Source organism: Eschrichtius robustus, chromosome 6 (genome assembly GCF_028021215.1).
Source record: "Eschrichtius robustus isolate mEscRob2 chromosome 6, mEscRob2.pri, whole genome shotgun sequence".
NCBI lineage: Eukaryota > Metazoa > Chordata > Mammalia > Artiodactyla > Eschrichtiidae > Eschrichtius > Eschrichtius robustus.
The window spans coordinates 21241114-21266988 of record NC_090829.1 but is presented as its reverse complement, the minus strand read 5'-3'; the positions used below and the strand labels follow the sequence as shown (position 1 = coordinate 21266988).

The 25875-nt window shown below is 42.4% G+C and overlaps 1 protein-coding gene across 1 annotated transcript in view; it reads left to right on the top strand.

The window, feature by feature from the left end:
• NMNAT3 (nicotinamide nucleotide adenylyltransferase 3) overlaps positions 1 to 21602 on the top strand; it is a 123900-nt gene extending 102298 nt beyond the window's left edge. Inside the window, exons 3-5 of the mRNA XM_068547335.1 lie at positions 8835 to 9018; positions 13945 to 14027; positions 20596 to 21602. Coding sequence (XP_068403436.1) covers positions 8835 to 9018; positions 13945 to 14027; positions 20596 to 20939 — 611 coding nt within the window. The 3' untranslated portion in view covers positions 20940 to 21602. The remainder of the gene's footprint in view (positions 1 to 8834; positions 9019 to 13944; positions 14028 to 20595) is intronic.
• The last annotated feature ends 4273 nt before the right edge of the window (positions 21603 to 25875 follow it).

Genomic DNA, 25875 nt, shown 5'->3' with positions numbered 1-25875 from the left:
CTTAAAAGCTTTTGCACAGCAAAGGAAACCATAAACAAGACGAAAAGGCAACCCTCAGAATGGAAGAAAATATTTGCTAACAAATCATCAGACAAAGGATTAATCTCCAAAATATATAAACAGCTCATGCAGCTCAATATTAAAAAAACAAACAACCCAATCCAAAAATGGGCAGAAGACCTAAATAGACATTTCTCCAAAGACATACAGATGGCCAAGAAGCACATGAAAAGCTGCTCAACATCACTAATTATTAGAGAAATGCAAATCAAAACTACAATGCGGTATCACCTCACACCAGTCAGAATGGCCATCATCAAAATATCTACAAACAACAAATACTGGAGAGGGTGTGGAGAAAAGGGAACCCTCTTGCACTGTTGGTGGGAATGTAAATGGATACAGCCACTATGGAGAACAGTATGGAGGTTCCTTAAAAAACTAAAAATAGAATTACCATATGACTCAGCAATCCCGCTACTGGGCATATACCCAGAGAAAACCATAATTCAAAAAGACACATGCACCCCAATGTTCATTGCAGCACTATTTACAAAGCCAGGTCATGGAAGCAACCTAAATGCCCATCGACAGACGAATGGATAAAGAAGTTGTGGTACATATATACAAAGGAATATTACTCAACCATAAAAAGGAACGAAATTGGGTCATTTGTAGAGACGTGGATGCATCTAGAGACTGTCATACAGAGTGAGGTAAGTCAGAAAGAGAAAAACAAATATCATATATTAACACATATATGTGGAACCTAGAAAATGGTACAGATGAACTGGTTTGCAGAGCAGAAATTGAGACACAGAAGTAGAGAAAAAACCTATGGACACCAAGGGGGGGAAAGCGGCGGGGGTTTAGGGGTGGTGGTGTGATGAATTGGGAGGTTGGGATTGATATGTATACACTGATGTGTATAAAATGGATGACTAATAAGAACCTGCTGTATAAAAAAATAAATTAAAAATGAAATAAAAGGCATACATGTAGGAAAAGAAGAAATAAAACTTTCTCTATTTGCATGTGACATGGTTGTCTATGTACACAATGCCAAGGAATTTGTTTTTTTTAGATCTCTTAGAATAAATGAGATAAAAATCAACAAACAAAAATCAATCTTGCTTATGTATATTAATAACAAGCATGTGAACCAAAATTAAAAACATAATACCATTAACAATTGATCTAAATAAAATGAAATACTTAGGTACAAATCAACAAAATATTTATATAATTTTCAAAATTATAAAATACTGAGAAAGAAATCAAAGAAGACCTAGACAAATGGAGATATTTACATGTTTTTAGATTAAAAGACTTTAAGAGGGGGCTTCCCTGGTGGCGCTGTGGTTGAGAATCTGCCTGCCAATGCAGGGGACATGGGTTCGAGCCCTGGTCTGGGAAGATCCCACATGCCGCGGAGCAACTGGGCCCGTGAGCCACAATTACTGAGCCTGCGCGTCTGGAGCCTGTGCTCCGCAACAAGAGAGGCCGCGACAGTGAGAGGCCCGTGCACCGCGATGAAGAGTGGCCCCCGCTTGCCACAACCGGAGAAAGCCCTCGCACAGAAACGAAGACCCAACACAGCCATAAGTAAATAAATAAATAAAAATTAAAAATTAAAAGACTTTAAGAAAAACTTTCAATGAATAATTTGGAATCAGACTAGAGACAGAAAAATACAAACTTAGTGAACTGGAATATAGATCAAATGAAATTATGAAGAGTGGAGGAGAGAGAGAAAAAGGTTTGTTTTTAATTCCAGAAGAGAGGGTAGGAGACATGGTGGCTACATATACATAATCAGAGAGCTAGAAGAAGAGGGCAGAGTACAGGGGCAGAGGCATTTTCTGAAGAGATAATAACTAAGAATTTTCCATGTCTAATAAAAGACACCAATCCCCAGATTTAAGAAACCCAGTGATCCCAAAGAAGGATAAACAGAAATCCCTGTGTAGACAAAGAAAATATTGAAAGCAACCAGAGAAGTACAGATTATCTGCACAGGAATGGCGGATAGATTATAGATGGCTTCTCAATAGCATCAATTGAAAGTCAAAAAACTGTAGAACCATAACTTCAAAGTACTGAAGGAAAATGATTGCCAATCAGTTCGTTCATATACAGTGAAAATATATTTTGGGAGTGAGGGTAATATCTTGAAAATGTCTTTCAAGCATGAAGTCACTAACTTAAGGAAATTCTATGGGATATATTCTGTCAGAAGGAGAGTGATTCCCGGAGAGCAGGTCTGATATGCAAAGAGAAATGGAGTGCAAAGAAAATGGCAAATACATGGGTAAATTTAAGTGAGCATTGGTTGTATAAAACAGAATGATAAGGTCTAATAGGGTTAGGGAAAACAATAGGCTTAAAATATGTACAAGACTAGCATGGACAGAGCTCTCTAGTCCCCATGTTGTTGAGGAAAAGGGGAAAGGTCTTCATTTACTTTGGATGTGAGACTATATATAATTCCAATCCGAGAGAAAAAAAATGAAATAAAGCCTAAACACAGGCAGGACAAGAGGAAAAAATAACATAGACTTGTGTGGGAAGAAAGAAAATATTCTGTAAGTTGGTCGCTTTAAACTTAAATCTGTTAGCATTCACGTTAAATGTAAGTGAACTTAATGTTCCAATTAAGAGTCAATAACTGTCAAATTTGACCCCCAAAATTTTTTAATCCAGCTTTAGGCTATTTACAAAAGACTTTCCTAAAACAAAAGTATAGAAAGATTGAAAGTAAAAGGGTGAAAAATATATGACATGCATATACTAATCAAAATAAAACTGTTGAGACTATAGTACTATCAGACATATAGACTTTAAGTAAAAACTATTACTAGAGAGAAAGAGGCTTGATTCACAGATATGTAAGAATCATAAATATATAGGAACTTAAATAACATATTTTAATAACATATTAAAATATATGAAACAAAAGTTGAAAGAACTAAAAAGAAAAATAGAAAAATTCACAGTCATAGTGGGAGATTTTAACATGCCTCTCAATAAATAATACACAGGCAGACAAAAAAATCAGTAAGAACATAGATTTAAACAAAACGATTAGCAATATTAAGTAAATGGACAGAACATTGCACCCAACAATCATAGAATACACATTTTTTTTAAGTACACATGGAACATTTACCAAAACTGATCATATCCTAGGACATAAAGCAAGTATCAACATATTTCAAGAGATTGAAATCAATAGAGTATGTTCTCTGACTACAGTGAACTAAGCTAGAAATCAATAACAAAAAGATTACCAAAGATCTCAATATGTTGGGTAATTAGGAAAAACACTTCTAAATAGTTCATGGGTCAAAAAGTCATAATAATAAAAATTAGAAAGTATTTTGAACTGAATGATCATGAAAACACTACATATCAAAAAGTAAATGCAAGTAAAGTCATGCTTAAAGGATACAAGTAAAGTCGTGCTTAGAGGGAATTTTTATAGCCAGAACTGTGTGTATTAGAAAATAAGTTAAATGGCAAATTAGCTGAGTATCCATCACCAGGAGTTAGAAAAAGAACAGCAAAATAGCACCAAGAAAGTAGGAGGATAGAATTAATAAAAATAGAACAGAAATTGATGAAATGGAAAACAAACATTCAATAGAGAAGATCAATAAAGCCAAAAGTTGGTTTTTTGAAAAGACTAATAAAATTACAAACCTCTAGCAAGATTGAGCAAGGAAAAATAATGGAAACACAACCAACATTAGGAATGAAAAGAACATCACTACAGATGGTGTCAACACTAAACAGATAAGAGAATATTGGAAACAACCTTATGCCAGTACATTTCAAAATTTAGATATAATGAAAAGGATCCTAGAAAAAATGCAAGTTGCCAAAAATTATAATGAAGAAATAAAAATCTGAATCATTTTACAACCATTAAAGAAATTAAATCATTAGTCAAAAAATTTCACACAAACTAGACTCCAGCCTCATGAAGACTTCACTGATGGGTTCTAGAAAACACTTAATGGAAAAAAATGTTATTTCAATCCTACACAAGCTATTTCAGAGCATAGAAAAAGAGGGGACTCCCAACACTTTTTATGAGGCTAGCATGACCTTGATACCAAAACCTGATTAGGACATTAAGAGAAAATAAAATTATAGACTTCTCTTGCTTCCTAAAAATATATTAGCAGAGTGAATCCATCAACACATCAAAAAGGTAATATATCTTGACCAAACCGAGTTTATCTCAGGAATGCAATGTTAAAGATTAGAAGGTTAATCAATGCAATGCACTGTATTAACTGACTAAAGGAGAAATATCACACAGTCATTTCAAGAGTTTCAGAGAATTCATTTATGACAAAAGCTCAAACTATGACTAGCTGGGGATGTCTCTTTTTTATTTTATAAAGGTAACATTGATATATAACATTATGTAAGTTTCATGTGTACAATATTTCTACTTTTGTATACCCTACAAAATGCTCACCATCAAAGATTTAGTTTCTATCTGTCACCATACAGGATACATGTATGGTAAAGGAGACTGATCTCCTTTACCCATTTCACCCTCCCTCCACCCCTCCCCCTCTGGTAACCACTACTCTGTTCTTTATATCTACGGGTTTGTGTTTGTTTTTGTTTGGTTTGGTTTGTTCATTATTTGTTGTTGTTTTTTTTTTTTAGTTTATTAGTTTTTTATATTCCACATATGAGTGAAATTATACAGTATTTGTCTTTCTTCATCTGACTTATTTCACTTAGCATAATACCCTCAAGGTCCATCCATGTTCTAACAAATGGCAAGATTTCATCTCTTTTCTGGCTGAGTAGTATTCCATTGTGTATGTATGTGTGTGTATATATATATATATATATATATATATATATATATATATATACACACACACCACAACTCCTTTATCCATTCATCTGTTGATGGGCACTTAGGTTGCTTCCATGTCTTGGCTATTGTAAATAATGCTGCAGGGAACATAGGGGTATGTATATATTTTCAGATTAGTATTTGTGTATTCTTTGGAAAAATATACAGAAGTGGGATAGCTGGATTGTATGGTAGTTATATTCTTAATTTTTTGAGGAATCTCCGTACTGTCTTCTGCAGTGGCTGCACCAATTTACATTCCCACCAACAATGCAAGAAGGTTCCCTTTTCTCCACATCCTCACCAACACATATTTCTTGTCTTTTTTGATAATAGCCATTCTGACAGGTGTGAGGTGGTGTCTCATTGTGGTTTTGATTTGCATTGCCATGATGTTTAGTGATGTTGAGCATCTTTTCATGTGCCTGTTGGTCATCTGTACGTCTTCTTTGGAAAAATGTCCATTCAGCCCCATGCCCATTTTCAAATTGTTTTTTTTTATTGTTGAGTTATATGTGTTCTTTATATATTTTGGATAGTAAATGTCTCTTTTAAAATAACATATTTGTCAGGATAGATCAGGCTAAGTTGCAGTAACAAATCCCCCAAGTTGAGGAGCTTAACACATTAAATAAAGTTTATCTCTCATCAGATAAATCCTGTGTAGGTTCAGAAGATCTACAGGGCAGTTCCCTTCCAAGCTGTGTCTCAGGTATCCTGGTAGGCCCCATATGCTTTGCTATCTTAATTGCAGCTTTCAGATTCACTATGAAGAGCTAGAGCGTCATGCAAGAGTTTTTATGGCCAAGTCTACATGGGGCATACATCACTTCTACCCACGTCCCAATGACTATAACTCATTCAAATCACAAAAACACAACCTAATTTCAAGAGGAACAGAAATATTAGTTTCCTATATGCCCAGAAAGAGGAAAAATAAAAATGGTTCTTAATGAACACACGGCATGGTCTCTGCCACAACTGGAAAAGGATATCTACAGAAAACTTGCAGCGAACATCATATGTAATAATGAAACTTGAAAGTTTTTCCTCTGATAGTGGGAATAACACAAGGATGCCTGCTAACACCATCTCTATACAGCATTATTCTAGAGGTCTTAAACAATGCAACAAGAAAAATAAAATGTAAAAGGATTGGAAATGAAACAGCAAAATTGTCAGTATTTTCAGATGGTATTATTTTGGACATAGAAGATTCAAAAGACTCTGCAGATGAACTATTAGAATTAATGAGAGAGTTTAGCAAATTTACTAGATACACATTCAAGATACCTAAATCAATTATATTTCTACATATCAACAGCAGGAAAAAAAGTATTTTAAAAATGCCATTTATAGTGGCATCAAAAAGATCAAGAATCTAGGAATAAATCTTACAAAAGATATGTTAAGTGCGCTACAAGAAAAATTGTAAAATTTTATTTAGAAACATTTAAGAAAACGTAAACAAATGGAAAAGATATACCATGCTCGTGGATTGGAAGACTCATTATTGTAAAAATGTCAGTTCTCCCTAAATTGAATTATAGATTTGATTCAATTCCTATCAAATTTCAGCAGGTTTTTTGGGGGGCTGGGGAGCTGTTTCATCTTTGTGGAACTTGACAAGTGCTTTCTAAAATTTATGTGGAAAATGCAAAAAGTCAAGAATTGTGAAGACACTCTTGAAGAACAGGTGGGAGGATTTACTTAACCAGATATCAAGATGTGTACTAAAGCTCTGTTAAACAAGGCAGTGTGACATTGTACAAGGATGGCAAATACAGCCACATAACAGAACAGAGAGCGGAGAAACAGGCCCATGCGCAGATGGACACTAGGAGTTCCACACGGGTGACAATGCACAGCAGCGGGGCAGAAGAGGTCTTTTTGGTAAATGATGCTGGAATAATTGACTATACAAATGGAAAATAATTTAATAGGACGCACATCATGCACAGAGACACAAATGTGAAAAACAAAACTATAAAGCTTTTATGAGATAATATGGGAAAATATCCTCATAACACAAAATGCACTAGCCATAAAGGAAAAAAACTAACAACCCAACTACATAAAAATTAAGAACGTTTGTTTTCACAGGATTCCATAAAAAGAATAAGACAAGCCATCAAGTGAGAGAAGGTATTTATGACATATATAACCAACCAACAAAGGGCTAATGTTTGGAATAGATGAAGAACTTTACAAATCAATGATAAAAAGGTAGACAACCGAAAATATGGGCAAAAGATTTGAACAGGCACTTAAGGTCGAATGTTTAATAATATATATGAATAAATGCTCAGGCTCATCAGTAAGCAGGAAAAGGAACATTAAAATCACAATGAGATATAACTACACATCCATCAGATGGGAAAATCCTGACAATAACCCTGTATGGTTATTTGCTCGATGGTGTGAAGCAAGTGAACGCTCATACACCGCTGGCTGGAGAGTAAATATCTATAACCATTTTAGAAAATTGTTTGGCAGTATCTAGTAAAGCTGCAAATACATCTACCCAATGACTTAGCAGTTCCACTCTTAGGTACATATCCTAAGAAATATATGCTTGTGCACACAGGGAGACTTGTGCAAGCATTTTCATAGCAGCATTGTTGGTAACTGTCTAAAACCAGAATCAAACCAAATCCATCAACAGTAAGATAGATCAATTCTTTGGTATATAATCATGCAAAAGAATATTATGCAGCAATAAAACTGGTTGGACTACATGAATTTTATCAAAGTGAAAAAGGCTTAATGAAAGAGTACATTCAGTACGACTCCATATTTAAAAGTTTCAAAAGCAGGCAAAATCAACCTGTGTTTTTTAAGGATGCATAAATACATGGTAAAGCTATAAAGGAAAGCAAGAGAATTAATATTATAAAAGTAAGAATAGTGATGAGCTTCCATCAGAGTGTGGAGGCTGTGATAGGGAACTTCTGTATCTTAACCTAGGTAAGGATTAGAACAGGATATACTTTATAACTCTTTGTCAAACTCTATGCCCTTTTATATGCATATGATACTTTATAATACAATTTTTTTAAATGTATCATATACAAAGTCAAAATATTATCTCCCCTCATAAACATTATCTAATTTTGTCCTTACCACAAGGTCCTGCCAAGCAGGTATTATCCCATTTTACAGGTAGGAAAACTGAAGTTCAAATGGCTAAGTGTTTTATTTTTGCAAATAGCTTGGTAATTTGCCTAAGACATCCTAGTGAGTGATAGAACTAGAGCTTCACCCAAGTCCCACCCACAGTCTCTCTGAGGCCCATTCATGCTCTTTCCATGGTGGTTCTCTGTAGCTTCTACAATTCACTGCAGCTCTAAACCTATGATGCCCCATTCTTCAGTCACTGAGCCATGCAACATCTCTCATAAGACAGCTCACATCTTTTCCAAAGTAGGCCTTCCCATTCCCTTAACAGCACAGTCCTCCAAAGCCAGTGGTGGGCCTGTGCAGTGAGTCTGCATCCCATCACCCACCCACCTGGTCCAGGCTAAATGTCATCCCTTCCTCTTTGATCCACAAAATCCCCTATTTGAGCTAAGAAACCATGTGTAACTGTTGTCCCAAACATGGTTAGAGGACAGTAGTGCCCCTGTAAGTCCCACGCAGGGGGAGTCATCGTGTTCCTGCAACATATTCTGACCCTAACCATCCACATTGCTATCTGGGAGCCTTGCCTCAGCTCTGCCCTCACGGCATCCTCTCAGCTACTCCAGGGTGTAGAAGCCTCTGGAGGAGAGGCACATGGTTCCTGAGGTAGCACCTTTACCTGGCCCAAGGGAGCTGGCCCACCCGGCAGAGAATGCTAGGGTCTGATCCCACTCAGGAAGAGACCCCAAGATTTTTAGCACCTGCCTGAATTCCAGCTGCCAGGTGACAAGGTCCTGTACCAGCAACACCACTGCTCTCTGCTGCCTAGGCAGGTACCAGGTGATCGGGGGTATCATCTCTCCTGTCAATGACAACTACGGAAAGAAGGGCCTCGTGGCTGCCCGGCACCGGGTGGCCATGGCCCGGCTGGCCCTGCAGACGTCCGACTGGATCCAGGTGGACCCCTGGGAGAGCGAGCAGGTGCAGTGGACGGAGACAGTCAAGGTGCTGAGGTAACGGTGGGCATGTGCTCTTGGGATGAGCAGGGGCCACGGTCGCGTCTGCAGAGCCCACAGGGTGACAGGCAGGGATGGAGTGTTGAGTGGGGCTTCAGCCAGCCCCTCTCACCCAGGTCCTGCAACTGTTTCTCCTTAGAGGGACAGAGACCGACAGATTCACATTCTCAGCGAGGTCCTAAGTGAAAAAATCACAAACCACTGCCCTTCAGGGCACACTTTGTGGGAAAGCCCCATCTTGTTTCGGGGGTTGTAGCATCTAGGCTCCAGGGCCACTACTCGGTAACTGTGTGACATTAGGCACATGACATTTCTCCGGGACACATTTCTCACTTGCAAAACGGGGACAGCATAACCTAAAGAGCATTACGAAAATGTAAATCACTTTTCTGACCCAGAACCAAATAATCATACTCAGTAAGTGAGACCCTTTATTATTGTCATCACTGACTAGGTTGAAAACTGCATCTACATAATAGGCCATCTTTTCCAAGTGTACAGATCCTAGGTTCTATAAATCTAGACTTTAAGAAAAAACTATGAATCTAGAAATAATTACACAGGATTTTTTTTTCTTTTAGAATTGCTATTAGCATTCAGCATAAGTGATGCAGCCATTTAAAAGCCCTGTATTTTAGGACAATGGGTCTCTGACTTTCGTCTGGGAAGCTTTCCTGGGAGATTGCTAGAGAAGCAAGAGGTCCCACTTGTCCCGTCTGTCAGGGGGGATTGTGAGGTGGGCCTGCCTGTCACTAATGACAGCCAGCTCTGCCGGAAGGGATTGCAAACTGTGGGCTGTGTCTTGATCTATGTGGAAGCACTAGGGTTGTCAGAGAATAGGAGACACAAGGGACCAGGTTGAATGATTGACAGCCCTGCCCATAATTTGGATTGGTTTTTATTTTTTACTAATCTTCAAAGTCACTTGGGAGAAAAATGTTTGCCTTTTTAAGCAAAGGTTAACATTTAGTTTCCACATCCTGGTTCTTATTACTTACCCTTTACTGCGGAAAGAACCAGCTAGAAGCATTCCTCAGTTACAGTGCTACTTCAAAATCTGTTGTCAAATTGAAGGAGAGCAAATATGAAATAATTGTTAGATATATGCTTCTCTTTTTTTTAACTTAAGTAATAAATTTACACCCAGATCACCCTTTTAGAATAAACAGTGTAGTCAGCTCTCATTTATCTAGGCTAACAGAGGGGAGTAGAAACAAATCAGATAATCCAACAAATCATTTAGCTTTAATATGTAGTCAGAAACAAAGAGACGCTCTCCTTTTCCACCCTGTGAGGGGCAGTGTGGCCTCGGTCCCAGATCTTGGAGCCAAATTTACTAGCGAAGTGACTTGATGTAAATGAGTTAGCTTCTCTGAGCCTCAATTCCTCACCTAATAAGATGGGGATGACACCACCTACTTCACTGGGATACTGTATGAACTACATGAGATGATGTCGGAAAACACCTGGTTTATAGTAGGTGCTTAATAATGTTAGCTACCTTCCCTGCATCCCTAATGGGCCCATAATGTCCCCTCATAACAGATAAGCCATTCACAGGTAAGTAGGATTTGACCGCAGTACCACGTAATTAATATCCTGCTGCAAAATGCAGACCTAAGATTTTACAAGACACATTCTTTTTCTTTTTTTTACTGTACGCTTCAGACAAGTGCTTCTCAGCCCTGGCTGCACCTTGAATCACCTAGGGAGCTTTCAAAAGTATGGAAGCCTGAGTCTTACCCCCAGAGACTGAGATGTCATTGGTCTAGGACGGGGCCTTAGGATTTTTAAGAGCTCCCTGGTGATTCTAATGTGTGGTCAGGGTTGAGATCCACAGCCCCAGTCACCAAGTGTGTGAATCATGCTTATGATTAGTACTGGGACCAGTCCAAACCAGTGGTCTCAATCCTGGCTGTAGGAATCACCTGGGAAGCTATTTCTAAATGCTCAACCTCCCCTACCTGAGATTTTGATTTTTCTGGGGCAGGGTCTAGGCGTGGGTACTTTTAAAGGTCCCCAAATGATTTATTTTGTGCAGCCAAGGTTGAGAATCCACTGATATAGTCAACACTGTTTTATCAGAAAGCTGATTAAGATTTTTTTTCAGTATTTGGGGTGGGCTTCATTAGAAAATTTGTTTAATTACTAATGTTTTCCTAAAATTCCCAAAAGCATTTTTTTTAAGATTGAAAATCTGGTTAAAATTGTAAAGTTAGGTGATTCTAGAAGCATTGTAGAAATCCACCCCACCCTTTGCTCCATTTAGTATCCTCTTGGTGGACTCAGCAGTGAATCTACATCACAGTGACAGTGACATATGTCACTATGAAGTCAATTCACTGTAGGGCTTATTGAGTATTCTTTTTCTCCTTATTAGTTTTTTTATTTTTACTCTAATTTTTAAAAAAATCTGGGCCAGCTTTCATGCTTTTAGGGCACTTGATAACTGATTTCACTTGCCCTTTCCCCATGCTGGGGGAGGGCCTCGGTCACGATGCCATTTGATGTGGTCCAGCAGCAGCTCATGTGCCCCTTGGCAAGCATGGTCTTATGTCGTCCTCATTTTACAGATGAGTAAACTGAGGCTCAGAGAGGCTAAGTTAACCACAGTCGCACAACAAATAAGCAAGTGGTGGAGCCCTAATCTGTTGAACTCTGAAGCCATGCTTATGGCCATCCTCAAAACCAGTGATCTACGGGTGGGACCACGATGTGGCTGACTCCACTTCTGCCACAGTGACCTTCTGATCGGGTATTGTTGGAGACCAGGGGCTGCTGAGGACACAGAGAACATGCTGCCAGGGGCAGTCTTCAGGCCCAAGGCTGGGCACACCAGGGTACCCCTCAGGCAGGCAACAAGAGGAATCAATGACCTCCCGCCCAACAAAGGCGGAGTGGAGGTCTGTGAGGAAGTTGCATTTGGCGTTGAAGATAATCATTTGCACACCAGAGTTCAGAGCTCCAGCTAATATTCAAAGTAGGGTCAACTTGAACCAGGAGCGTCAAGGTAAGTAAAATAAAGTAATACCAGCTTTCGTTGATCACCTACTATGTGTGCCAGGTATATAATATCTAGTCAGCTCAGCAACTCTGAGAAGTAGGTGAGTTTGGCCTCATTTCACAGATGAGGAAACAGAGGTTCTGAAAGGGTCAGCAACATACTCAAAGTCCTACAGCGAGAAAGTGGAGGTGAGACCCGAACCTACTTCAGTCTGATGCGAGATTCCAGACTAACCCAGGAGTGAATCCTCAGAGGTGAAGCTTTCTAAAACCAAAGCAATCAGACAATAATGGAAACACAGACGAGTCCAGCGAGGCCCTGAGAAGACTCAGCTGAGCCTCTGAGACCATCAGGAGGGAACCTGGACCTGAATTAAATGTATTTCTTTATCCCCCTTCCATCCTTCGTGAATTCAGCTGACTTTATTAAACAGTTCCCGAGGTACGAAGAATATAAGGATGAATTAAATGAGCTCCTTGTTCACAATCTGGTGGGGAAGACAGACTGAGAGTAAGGATACTAATAACAGCTAACGTCGATGGGGCACTTTTCTGTGGATGGGCTGTGCTAAGGTCTCTAATTCATCCTCACAACAGCTCTCTGGGGCGGGTACTGTCCGCCATTCTACAGATAAGGAAAGTGGAGGCAGATTGCTTAAGGCACCCACCAAGATTCCACAGCTCCTAGTTGGAAGCAGTATTCCAACCCAGGCAATCCCATTCTAGAACTTAACCTCTACACTGCACCGCTCCTAATAATAATCAACATCAGCCACTTCCCCAGCCTGGCAGAAGCCCTTGCTCCTTCATGGTCTTGTGATACTCAGGGTAGACAAGGCCGGCATTAACTTTCCTGACCAATTAACAGAGGTCAGTGAGGCCCTGAGGGTGTTTGTGACTCACCCAGGCTCGTACAAGCAGGAGAGCCTAAACTTGAACCCAGCCACTCTGGCTACAAACACATGCTTCTCCCACCAGGCACTTCTCCTTCCCAAACACAGCTCTAGTTAATACGGTAAGTGGAAGATGGAAGATCAAATTGATACCAGACATAGTGATTACCTGTGCTCGATTAAAAAGAAGAAGGCACAGCTATCTCTTGATTTGCAGAAGATAGATGGCTTAAAGAGCCAAGCCTGCCATATGGGTGTAAGTCTAATCATATCTGAACTGCTAACACGTAATGAGATTTGCTCTGCGCTGCACACCGCTTGGTGGGCTTTGCGTGTATAACTCCTTTCATCTTCATAACCATCCGTGGGAAGCCGGCACTGTCATCATTCCTCGTTTTGCAGGTGCCGAGACTGGAAACCGCCCACCCGGGGTCCCACTGCTGGCCGGCGGGGGAGCTGGGATTCAACCCAGGCAGTCTGGCTCCAAGCCAGGCTCTGAGCATCACCCTACCAAATTCTAAAGTACTAGCTCACGATCCGAGAGGGCCTCTATCTTGAGAGGCAGCTGTGGGCCATGCACTGTGCCAGTGCTTGCTGCGTGTTAGCTCATTTACCTTCACAAAGGTCTAAAAAGTAGGTGTATTATCCCAGCTTTACAACTGAAAATTTGTATTTTGAACTCAGGTCTGATTCTAATAGCCCAGGTCCATAATCCCTATTCAGTTTTTTGTAAAAAGTGAGGTATTGAAAGAAAATACTAAAAGAGTAGAAATCTGCTCATTTCCTCCTTTCAGCCGGGGCTCACAGAAGGCAGTGAGCTGCCTTGGATGCGGGGGTCTGTGAGGACCCAGATGCATCACCTGGCACAGGGCCTGGCACATAGTAGGCCTTCAGCAAATATTTATGGAATGAGCTACCTAAAATGGACAAAAGCAGGTTGAGACTTAAAATTAGAGAACCCCCTGGGTGGTCTGGGGGGAGTGTAGGCCACATGGACGCCCCCTGAACCCATATGCTTACAACACAGGCACCATCACAGCGAACTGCTCAGATCTCTGCCCTGGAAGGAAGGCCCGGACCAAGGCAAGGTTGACTCTCCAGCCCCCTCAGGTGGGTGCTGACCCTCTCCTCTGTGGGAGGGTGAGATGTCAGGGCTTCGGGTGAGAACCAATGGGAGTCACAGCCCCCTGGGCACAGATAAGAGTTTTCCAAGCCTGCTAGGGGTGACACTTCCCACGTTGAAAGGTCAAACTAACCAATCTGCCACCATCCCTTGTAAATTGTTAAGCTAAATTGGTATTTTCTGCCCCAAAGGAGTTTACCTACACTTGTGACTTGTGCTTGTGATCTGGATTACAGTCAGGGCTTCATAGAGATAAACTTCAGGGTGCTGCTGGGCTGCTTTTGAAAGCCTTAGCCTTTTTGAAAACAAAATGTGCCATTATATCCCTTAAACTAATACTTTATAGCAGTGTTACTCAGTGTTTTACTTGGAAGAGGAAACCTATTTTTAAGGCATGTAAAGTCGATTTGGATTATCCTTTTAATTTGTAGCCCTGGGTTTCTACCCTGTTGTCAACTCCTGGTGTTTGATGGAATCTTGTCAGCTGTGATTTCAGAGTACCTCCCTGGCAGCCCTGGTACCAGGGGTCAAATGCATAGCCCCTCAGGCACATAAACAGGAGCACCAGTGATTGGGGTGGGGGGGGGCAGGATGTGCCATGAGCAGGAAATCGCTGGTCCCACTGGGCCAACACTCCAGCGGCTCTCCCAACTTTAGTTGGTGGGACACTATTTCCCTATTAGAAGGGCTCCAGAATGTCACGGTTAAACAAACTTAAAGTGGTGTCTTTACTGCAGGACTTTTCAGAGCCTTTACTATGTTCATGTGCGTTGTGACTCTGAAAGAAAGGGAAGAGGCTCGCAGCCATTCTTAGCACTTTTTAATCGTGGGACTCTTTTTAATGCATATTAGTATTTCTCAGAACCGGTGCTCCCCAGAACACAGACTGGGAAACACTCTTCTAAAAGGACTTGAAGGGTGGGTGGGGAGACATTAGGAGTTTGGGATTAACACATTTTTTTTTTTTTAATTTATTTTATTTTTGACTGCGTTGGGTCTTCATTGCTGCATGCAGGCTTTCTCTAGTTGTGGCGAGCGGGCGCCACTCTTTGTTGCAGTGCGTGGGCCTCTCACTGAGGACCTACTGTATAGCACAGGGGATTATATTCAATATCTTGTAATAACCTATAATGGAAAAAAATCTGAAAAAGAATATATATATGTTTATAATTAATTAATTAATCAATTAATTAAAAGGACTTGAAAATGCCCTAAAGGTTTCCTGCAGCAGTTCCTGAATGCTGGTCAAAGGAACCTGTGCGGCTTGTTAAAACCGCTAATTCCCAGGCCACGCCTCAGACCTGCTGAGGGGGAATGGGGCCTGGGACTCTGGATGTTTAATAGGCACGCTGGGCAACTGCTTTACCGCCAGTTTGGGGAGCTGTGCACTAGAGTAGGAATCCAAGAAAGAAGGAGCTACAGAGTCTCCTATACGATCAGCTTGTACAATGTTTATTACACTCCCCTGGTCTCCCTGTCTCCCCCCCTCCATTGCCAGCATGGGCTCCTCCTCATCTGTCCCGCAGTCCTGAGCACAGCACACAGTGTGCATTCTCAGCCCTCTGCCTTCTTTCTGAATCACCCCTGGCTCAGCAGTCACTCCTAATAGGGTTCTAGAGATGCCGGCTGAGAACAGAGACAGGTGCCCAGCCCCTGCCCTGAGCTGGAGACAGGCTGTGAATGGCAGTGCATCCAGACATGGATTAGGGGGGCCGGAGGAGGTGACGCCTGCACCGTGACTCATAGGATCAGTAGGTTCTCTGAGGCTGGGGATATTTTGGGGACAGAGGGGCAGCTGAGTGAGGCACACAGGCAGGAAGTGATGGGCACTCCGTGCCATTCAGGATGCTGGAGCCCACAGTGAAGGAAGGGAGTGGCTTCCAGTGAGGTAGGAGGAAGGCCACGCTTAGGCTCCCAGCTTCTCAGCTCTCTGCAGGTGCTTCCAGAATCCCTGTCTCTGCCTGGCGTGCTCCTCCTCCCCATTCCCTTCTTGGCTCCCTTGTTGAAAACCTGTCTGTCCTGTGAGGCCCAGGTTGGAGCCCACTTCCCTGTGGCGAAACCAGTCCTTCCCTCCCCCAAAGCTCACCCCGCATTCTTTTTGGATTTATCTTTCCAGGGGGCTACTAGTCTGCTCTGCTTGGCCCTATGATGTTGGGGGTTTGTTCCTTATCCCCTTTCTCTCTGTTCAAACCCTAAATCCTACTCATCTTGTTCTCTTCCAAAGTAACTGTTAAAAAAGGAAGTTTGCATTGAATGAAAAGTGAGCTTTTCAATTTACCAGAATATAGCAGGGGCCTTAAAAATGTGTGTGTCCTTTGCTTGATACATTCCCCTTCTAGGAATCTGGCTGAGGAGATCATTAGAAATTGGGATGAAGACATGCAGAAGGATGTTTATCGTGGCAATTTTTATTATGGCAGAAAATAAAAGCAACCTCAGTGTTTAAATGTACGGGAATGTATAAGTAAATTACACTGTGTATATATAGGATGTATATAGGTTGTTCTGTATATATAGGATGAAGAATCCACACAAAAGGTTTTCATGATATGGAGAAACACTTAGGAGGTGAATGGGAAAAAAATCGGGATACAATACTGTGTAATCTCAAGTATATAAAAATATGTAAATATACTTTCACATCTATTTGCATGTTTAAATGGAAAAGACTAAAGAAGTACACCAAAATATTGAGTTTTTTGTAGAAAGAATTATTGTTGCTGTTATTTTCTACTTTAAATACTTATGTATTTTCCATACGTCCCATAATTGACATAGATTTCATGTTTGTCATCAGAAAAAAAAAAACTAGAGCGATTAAAAAAAGGCAGGTGACTTTTTCTCAGCGTAAGTTTGGCCTTTGATGAGGTCGCTTGTATGTTACTAGTGACGTGTTTTTAAAGGACCATTTTGTGTGCCGTGTAGTTTGTCATGCGCTGCTCTCCCCTGGGGCTGAGCTCAGCATTTTCTGGCTGCCGGAGCCCGGCTTTGCCCATCACTCCTGTGATATGCAGTCCTCCTTGGACTCACCCAGAGGCGTGTGAATTGCCTTGTCCCGGGCTGCTTGGGTGTCACGCTTTGGGGTGGATGATGCCTCAGTCCTTTAACAGGCCGCCTCTGTCGCTTGTGAATGTGGTCCCTGCCTTGGCTGATGGGGCCCGAGCACAGCTCGGCCCCATTCCCCTTTCATACAACCAGAGCAGACGCTTCATCTGGTTCCACTTCACACTGACTGTTCCAAGGCAGCCTTGTATGGTGAATTTGGGTGCCACCCTTCAGTTGCCAATACCTGGCTTCATCTTGGGTGTCTTGTCTAGACCCAGAAGTCCTACGCTCCAGACACCACCCTTGGTGCCTGCACTAAGCAGGAAATTTCCATTGCATTCTCTCCATCACTCAACTTCCATAACTCCCAAAGGAGGCTTTATTATCCCTACTACAGCTGAGGAAACAGGCCCACCCGCTATAACTATCCCGGGGTCCTCGCAGATCTGAAATTAGAACCCAGGGCTGACTGGCCTCAGGGTTGGTACTCTTTGATGTCAAAGAGTTAGGGCAACTGGACATTCAAAGGGAAAGGTCCTGGTGGCACTTCTCCCACTTTCTGTGTTAATCTCTACTTCATCTGCTTTCCAAAGCCTGTGGCCATTCAAAAAGCACACTGCCCCAAAAACACCCACGGACATCTATTTATGTCACTATATCACTGTTAGGACAAATCAAATTGGCAGTATTTATTCAAAACCTCAGACTTACAGACTTTGGACTTAGACGGTCAGAGTCACTCGGTCTGCAGATTTTGTAAGAGTGCTGTGAATGGATTTGAAAGGGAGCTGTGAATGCCTCTGGGGGGCCTGATGACAGGACTGCCCAGAGTTGGGATCTGAGACGCGTATGGCCATCACACCAGCCCCACAGACATGCCTTTGACTTGGGGGACGGGGCAGGCGTGGGTACTTGTCTCTTCTGGGCAAGGGCTCAGAGTGAATCATATTCCATACTGTCATTGTTAATGAATTCAAACGATATCTAATATCGAAGTGGATATGTGGAAATCGTTCCCACAGAAATCCACAGGAGAAGAATCCCTGACCTGTGGGAACAGGGTGGTGTGCCTCAGACCCAGAAGACCCTGGAATTCAGTGCACATCATTTAACCTCCCCCATAGGAAGACCACATAACAGCAACCCAATTGCTTGAAAGGTCAAACAGTGGTCTCTTGCTACATTACTATGGTCAAATAAATAAGAAATTAGAGTAAAATCTCACAGGTGCAGAGTAGTTTGGATCCACATACATGTTGTAAGCAATGGGACCAGCTCAAATGAGTGAAAAAGGTCTAAGTTATTGGGCTTCCCTGATGGCGCAGTGGTTGAGAGTCTGCCTGCCAATGCAGGGGACACGGGTTCGAGCCCTGGTCTGGGAAGATCCCACATGCTGCGGAGCAACTAAGCCCGTGCGCCACAACTACTGAGCCTGCACGTCTGGAGCCTGTGCTCCTCAACAAGAAACGCCACGATAGTGAGAGGCCCGTGCACCGCGATGAAGAGTGGCCCCCGCTTGCCGCAACTAGAGAAAGCCCTCGCACAGAAACGAAGACCCAACACAGCCAAAAATAAATAAATAAATAAATAAATAAATAAACCCAAAGTTTTTTTAAAAAAAGCTTACACTTAAAAAAAAAAAAAGGTCTAACTTTTTGAATAATTTTTAAATGCAGTTTTATTGATTTTAAAAGGCCAGGTACTTAGGAGATATTCCATAAGTGCTGAATGGATGTGCTGATGAATGGATTGGTGGATAAGTAGGTAAAGATGGATGGGTGGATGGATGGATGGACAGACCGACGGATGGATAGTAGTTAACATATGTCACACTTACTCTGTTCCAAGCACTGTTCTAAGTGCTTTACAGTTATAAGCTCATTCAATTCTAAGATAATCCTATGAGATAAGTACTGTTAATATCCCCATTTTAAACTTGAGGTCACACAGCTGTCAAATGGCAGAGCCAGGATTTGAATCTAAGAAGTCTGGCACTAGAGTCCTAGTTCTTAACCGTGGAGAATTCATGAATACATGCCTTAAAAAATGCTTGAGTATCATTTCATTATACCAATATTATGCTGCTAGAGTGTTTGAAGTGTGTTTCTGTAATTACATCTGCTGCTTTAAAATGAGTAAACAAGTCCAGTGCCACCATTTCATGGATGGGGAAACTGAGGCCCAGAGAAGGATCTCAGCTCCAGGCCCACAGCAGCCTGTGCCCGACTGAGGCCGGAACTCTGACCTGTCCTTGATGTCTCTAGTTTCTCACTTTCCAGTGCACCGCTGGTCTAGTGCTCGTTTGTAAACTCATCTCTCTGGTCCACGTCCAGATCCCTTCGAAGGTTTCACAATAGAGGAGCCTAAACCGACCATTTACATCAGGTTTTCCCCAGCAGCTGGTATCCCTGAAGCCCCTCCCAGGTGAGATTTCAGGGTGACTGAGAGATGCCCGTGCCCTAGAAGCCCAGCCTTTGCCGTTCACTGAAGCTAGAACTGGCTTCCAGAAGGACTAGAGGTCCTGCTCGTTGCTTCTAGCATGGACTTGGTTTTTCCTTTTCCGATTAGCCCATTCAAAGGGGGCCTGAACAGGAATGGTGCCAGGAATATCCAGGCAGGGTGATGCATGTACAATTCCTGCCAGCAGGCGGAGGCAGAGCCCAGCGGTTTCAAATGCCCCAGCTGGAAGCTGGCTGTGTGCATTTAAATCCTGACTCCTCTGCTTAAATGAGTCATGCACCTCTCTGTGCCTCAGTTTCCCCCTCCGCAAAGTGGGCACAACAATAACACCTACCTTCTGAGGTTGTTCTGAGGCTCAAATGAGATTAAACACATAAAGCGCTTAGCAATAGTGCCCACAGTAAACAACCAATACATGTTAAGTATTCTTTGATCATCATAATCATCATTCTCTAGCAGCACAAATGCCAAAGGATTAGCCACATTGATCAGTTGTTCTAGAGCTTTGTTTTATTGAAAACAGATGAAAAGGTCACCAGCTGGGGTCTTAGAGACCTTTTAGTTACCCACAGATCCTTTATAATTAACCTTTAGGATGAGATTGTACTTATAAAAATACCAGGTGTTAGGGCTGAAATAGATTTTGAGAAAGGCAGTGACTTGTTAGTCCTAGGGCTTTAAGAACATCAACTTCTATCAGAAGACGGGGCTCTAGGTACAACACAGCCGCCTTTGGACTCTGCTACGGGGTCCAGCAACCACAGACAACCTTGTGGTATAACAATGAAAAAAAAATTTTTTTGTATTACTTGGCACTTTGCCAATGTTAAAAGCTTTATTGATTAAAGTATTACTTACAACTGTATGTCCCTGAAGTAGCTTCAGATTCATTTACATGCTTTTTCTTTTTAAGTCATGAACACGGAGACATTGAGTTCCCCATACATTCCAAGAAAAGCATTTTTTGAAAATTTCAAACAGAATATGATGTTATCTTTCCTGGCCATGACCCTTCTGTAACTTTCTTGGGATCCACCCTTGTTTTTCCAGCTGTGCCTGAGCTGAAGCTCCTCTGCGGGGCAGATGTCCTGAAGACCTTCCAGACCCCCAACCTCTGGAAAGACACGCACATCCAGGAAATAGTGGAGAAGTTCGGCTTGGTGTGCGTGGACCGGGCAGGGCACGACCCAAAGGGGTACATCTTGGGCTCGCCCATCCTGCAAAGGTACCAGGACAACATCCACCTGGCCAGGGAGCCAGTGCAGAACGAGATCAGTGCCACATACATCAGGTGGGCCCTGGGCCAAGGGCAGAGCGTGAAGTACCTGCTCCCCGATGCCGTCATCGCCTACATCAAGGAGCACGACCTCTACGCCAGCCCCGGAGAGGAATGAAGGTTAGCCGAGCTGGGGAGGGCCTGCTCCGCCTCCTCCACTGATCTCGTCCTGAGGACAGGGCGCTTACAGTCTTTGTTTTCCTAAGTTTTTCCATTTTTCATTTGGTTTGTTTCAACAATGATTTTGTTTGTGAGGCATCTTCTGTCCCAGGAAGAGATACCTTCTTCAGGGAGGAGCAAATGTTTACATCACAAGGATGGACATTTATCACAGAAGTTAAAGTGGTGTGGCAGGTCATTAGGTTTAGACAAAAGCTCTCAGAACCTCTGGATGAAGAGGCCTTCTTATTTTGTAGATGGTAGCTATGGCTGCACACTGAAGGCAGTTCTGCACATGGCAGGGGGCCCCTGAGGGTCAGATCAGAATTGCCCACAAAGCGTTTTTTAACTAGGACCAGGTGCAGCTTGCGGGTCTTGATTGGAGAGACTTGACAGGATGCTAATTACCAAACAGTGGGCTTTGTCAATGCCTTGTTTCCACAAAGTAATGCTCATGGAGGAGTCCAAAATTTGGAAGCAACACTTTGATGATTGACATTGAATCTTCCTTTACAAACTGTAGTCTGCCTGCCTACTGGCCATTGATAAAATTTAAACTAAAATCTTTCTAGGTAGTGATCCTCAAACAATATTTTTGATACAATACATATATATATATATATATTTTTTTAAACACAGCTATTCTATAAATGCCAGGGCTCCTAATTCCCAGGTTTCTAAAAAAGAACAGAGGTAAAACAGATGCCTTGACTGTTTTAGAAGATCTTTTTGAATGTTTTATGACTGCCTGCCTGTTTGAATATTGGCGAAGGGATAAATAATAAATTGACATCAAAAAGCACTAATGAAAAGTTTCTCTTTTTTCTTTCTTTCTTATATTATTAATGCCTGATGTACCAGCTGTTGCTTTTCTCCATGAAATTTGCTACTGTTCCAATCGAACTGGCATGAATTTAAAAGTTTCCATTCCCGGGTACCAGCTGTGGAGGAAGCAATTGCTTTCCAACACGAAGCAAATGGTTCTCTAAGCTCTGGGTTGATGGCTGTGTTCTGGTGAGCCCCGAAAGTTGCCCACAGGAGCTGGTGTGTGTGTTCAGGATTTTTCCTTCCACTCCTGATTAGGAAGAGGTTTTGACTAGCCAAACTCTGTTTGAGTTTACTCTTTCCATTTGCTGACCAAATGACTGAACTCATTTAGAATTTACTTCTCCAGGATTTTACCCTGGTTCAGCTTTGCTACAAATTTAATCGTGCAGAAACGCAAAGGGTCAGTGGGAAGAATCTAGTATCTCCCCAAATATATCCTAGTGTCTGCAGGTGTGTCAGGATGGACATGAGTGAAGTAGGAAATCAGGGTTTCCTGCATGGAGAGTAGTGGGGCCATCCCGTGGGAGTCTCCAGACTTCCACACCTGCAACCTCTAAAGCTGCTGGCCATCCCCCTACCCTGATGAGCTCTGCCCTCAAGAACTTCCTAAGGACCCTGATAATTCAGAGGAATAGGAATCAAACAGCCCTGCCCAAAAGCTGGCACAGCAAGCTGGGTGATGTTAACTAGCTCCCTTCCTCACTGTGAGCCTCGGTTTCCCAGTCTCTAAAATGGGGAGGTTTGATTAGACATCCTCTAAATTCTCTTCCAGCTGATTTTCTAAGACTCTGAGTGCCTCTGACTTCAGCCTCTCCACCCTTCTTTGGGTCCAGCACACTTTCTAGCCCAACTGGAAGCTCACCAAGGGCAGGAGTCTTTGTTTTCTTTGCTGCTGTATCCTAAGTGCCAAGAAATTTGCTACTCCAAGTGTGCTCCCAGGCCAGTGTTTTCATCCTGAGATGAAATACAGATTCTCAGGCTGAGAGCTGGTTAGAAATGCAGACTCTCAGGCTCCACCCCAGACCTACTGACTGAGTATTTGTATTTGAATAAGATTCACAAGCCATTCAATGCATCGGCCTAGAATAGCCCCTGTTATAATAAATATTCATTTTGTTTTGAATAAACTGAATGTATGGCTGAAATTGCATCACATTTACTCTGGTGAATAGCTTTCCAACATTGCCCCCACTGTTCTGTGTGGAGTATAGAAGGCAAAGGATGAAAAAAAAAGGAAAACAGCAAACAGCTATAGTGTCCAGGAAAAGTGATGGAGAGGGAGCCTGCAGGTTTGAGGCAGGGCTTCTCACCCTGGGCACTAGTGACATTCTGGGCCACAGAATTCTTTGCTGGGAGGGGCTGTCGTGTGCCTTGTAGGGTGCCTAGCAATATCCCTGGCCTCTGTTCATTAGCTGGTAATAACACCTGCCCATTGTAACCACAAAAAATGCCCCAAGGCATTGCCAAATGTCCCCTGGGCACAAAATAATCACCAGGCCCACTAGTTTAAGAGTATGGCTGGGCAGGGAGGATATGTATATGAGGAAGGGGTCTCTGTTTCCCAAGAGGGAAAATTAGGAAGCCGCAGCTTAATCTTACAAAGGACTAGTTTGGGGGTGGGGAGATCCCTACCACTCATGAAGTCATCTTTATTCTGGGGGACACAGTGCTGTAGACAGTGGGAATTAGATGCTACATCCTTGACTCAGAGGCACCCCAACTTCAGTCTCCATCTACTCCCAGTGCCCAGAGTGGTTTTCTCTTGCATGTTTCACAGGCTGAGGCTTCCAACCTACCCCGTACCCTCAGTCCTGATGGTCAGGGCCTGACAAGTGTAGACTCCCGATGAGGGGGAGCTAGTAGTACTATGATTATAATTATGATTCAAAATTCAGGATTCATTTACTCAAATCCTTTTACTGAGGGCCTCTCCTATGCCAGGCACTAGACTAAACAGTAGGAAAATGAACAATGGTGAGCAAAATGGACACAGTCTCTCCCCTCAAGAAGCTTACAGTCCAGGGTGGAGATGGCTAGGAATCGACTATTCACGCCACTAAACATGATTGCAAAGCGTGTTGAGGGCTCTGATGGGCAAACACACCACGTGATATGCCAGCCAGAGACAGCAGGTTCCCTGTGAAGTAAGGAAGCTTAAGCTCTAGCCCCTCGCTCACCAGGCCCTTCCCAACACTCTGGAGGGACCTTAATTATTTAGGTATCTAATTTCACATTCATAATTGTTATTCTTTTTCTGGAAAGGGGCCTTCAAGATTGTACAAAGTTTAGGCTCCGTAAGGCATCAGGGATTCACCCTGATGACAGAGTATAGACAGCAGGGAAGAAAGGATAGATTTGAGACCTGAAAGATGAATCCACAAGACTTGGGGATGGATGGAGGCAACTGGCTTTCAGGCAGAATGAACAGCGGGTACAAAGGCCTTGTGGCAGGAGAGGGCAAAATAGCATGACTAGCTAGATTCATCATCACCTCCCTAAGAAGGGGTTGATCATTACCATGTGCACCTGATGGCAGGCATCTTGGCACGCCACCATCTATCTCCCTGTCCAGCCTTTCCATGGGCTCAGGGCACCAGGCCCAGCTAGGCTGGAGGAGATGCCTTCATCTGTCTGATTCATGGCTGTATCTTGTGGCTCCCACCAAGCAAAACATTCATTTCTTAGCCTTTGCATACATTGTCCCCTAAAATAAAACAGCACCAAAAAAACCTACCATATGTGTGTATATATATATATATATATATATATTTATTTATTTATTTATTTATATTTATACGTATATATAAATTTTTATACTCTCGTCCCATTGATTCATGTAACCTCCCTTTTTTTAGTATCAGAAGAGAAAATATGTACCACTGCTGTGCTCCTGATTTATTGCATTGACACCGACCTTCGTACCTGATTTCACATTCTTCTCCATTCCCTCGGGCCTTCTTTGCATCTAGGTTGCCAGGGTGTTTTGTTTATTTTGCAAGAACAGATAAAACAGTGGCTTGGGCTCCTGGGTAAATAGAATTTCCAACCTTAAATAAAGGTTCTCCTGTGATAGCACACGCTGCACAGATGAGCGGAGCACTGGATCCCGGCCTGAGGAGAGGATTTTTCATTTACAGTACTGTCTGTATCACTTGGGACAGAATGATGTGAAATCCCATTTTAAACAGACAGTGCTCTGGATTTGCAAGGCACATATGGTAATTGAGTTAATACATGAATATGAATTTCTTCTCCCCGTCCTTACACTTCCTATGCTAACAGTGTTTCTGCCTTCACTTTTTACAAGGGTCTCCGTGCATAGACTGTGTTCCATTTCAGTCATGAAGTTATTTTCTTGGACCAAAGCTCAGCATGTTAGATACACGTGTGTGTGTAACTCTTAAACAATCCATCGTAATGCACCTAGGCACATACCTCAGAATATTTTAGAATTGTTAAAATAATCCCCTAAAGACTTGCTCATGGCACTATAAGGGACCCTAAAGTTCATCTGGTTGGTCCCACCTTTCCCAAATTATCAGAACACTAAAATCCCACAAAGGTATGGAAGTATCGCTATTAGAAACAATAGTATTGTGTTTTGCGGTCAAGTTTGGGGAGCCCTACCTAACTTTCTTCCTCCTGTTGGAAATACACAATGAGTGTTTGCATGCCTTACTTTCTGTACATCCCTCACGTGCAGCCTCTTTTCTCCATCCGCCCTGTCCCCTCCCAATCTAGACCCCCATCATCTCTTACCCGGACCACTGTGATGGCCTCCCTAATCCACTCCCCGCCCCTGAGATCTGTTCTCCACATCAGAGCCAGAGCAGTTATGTGTGTGTGCAAATCTGGGCATATCCCTCCCCTGCCCACACTCCTTCCAAGGGACACCAGGGGACTCCAATGGAAGCCACAGACTGAAGAACACATTTCCAAAATGTGTATCTAATAAATGACTCGTGTCCAGAATATGTTAAGGACTCTCTTAAAAATAAGCCTAAAAACCCAATTAAAAACAACCCAAAGATTTGACTGGACACATGGACACGTGCAGGAGAGGGTTA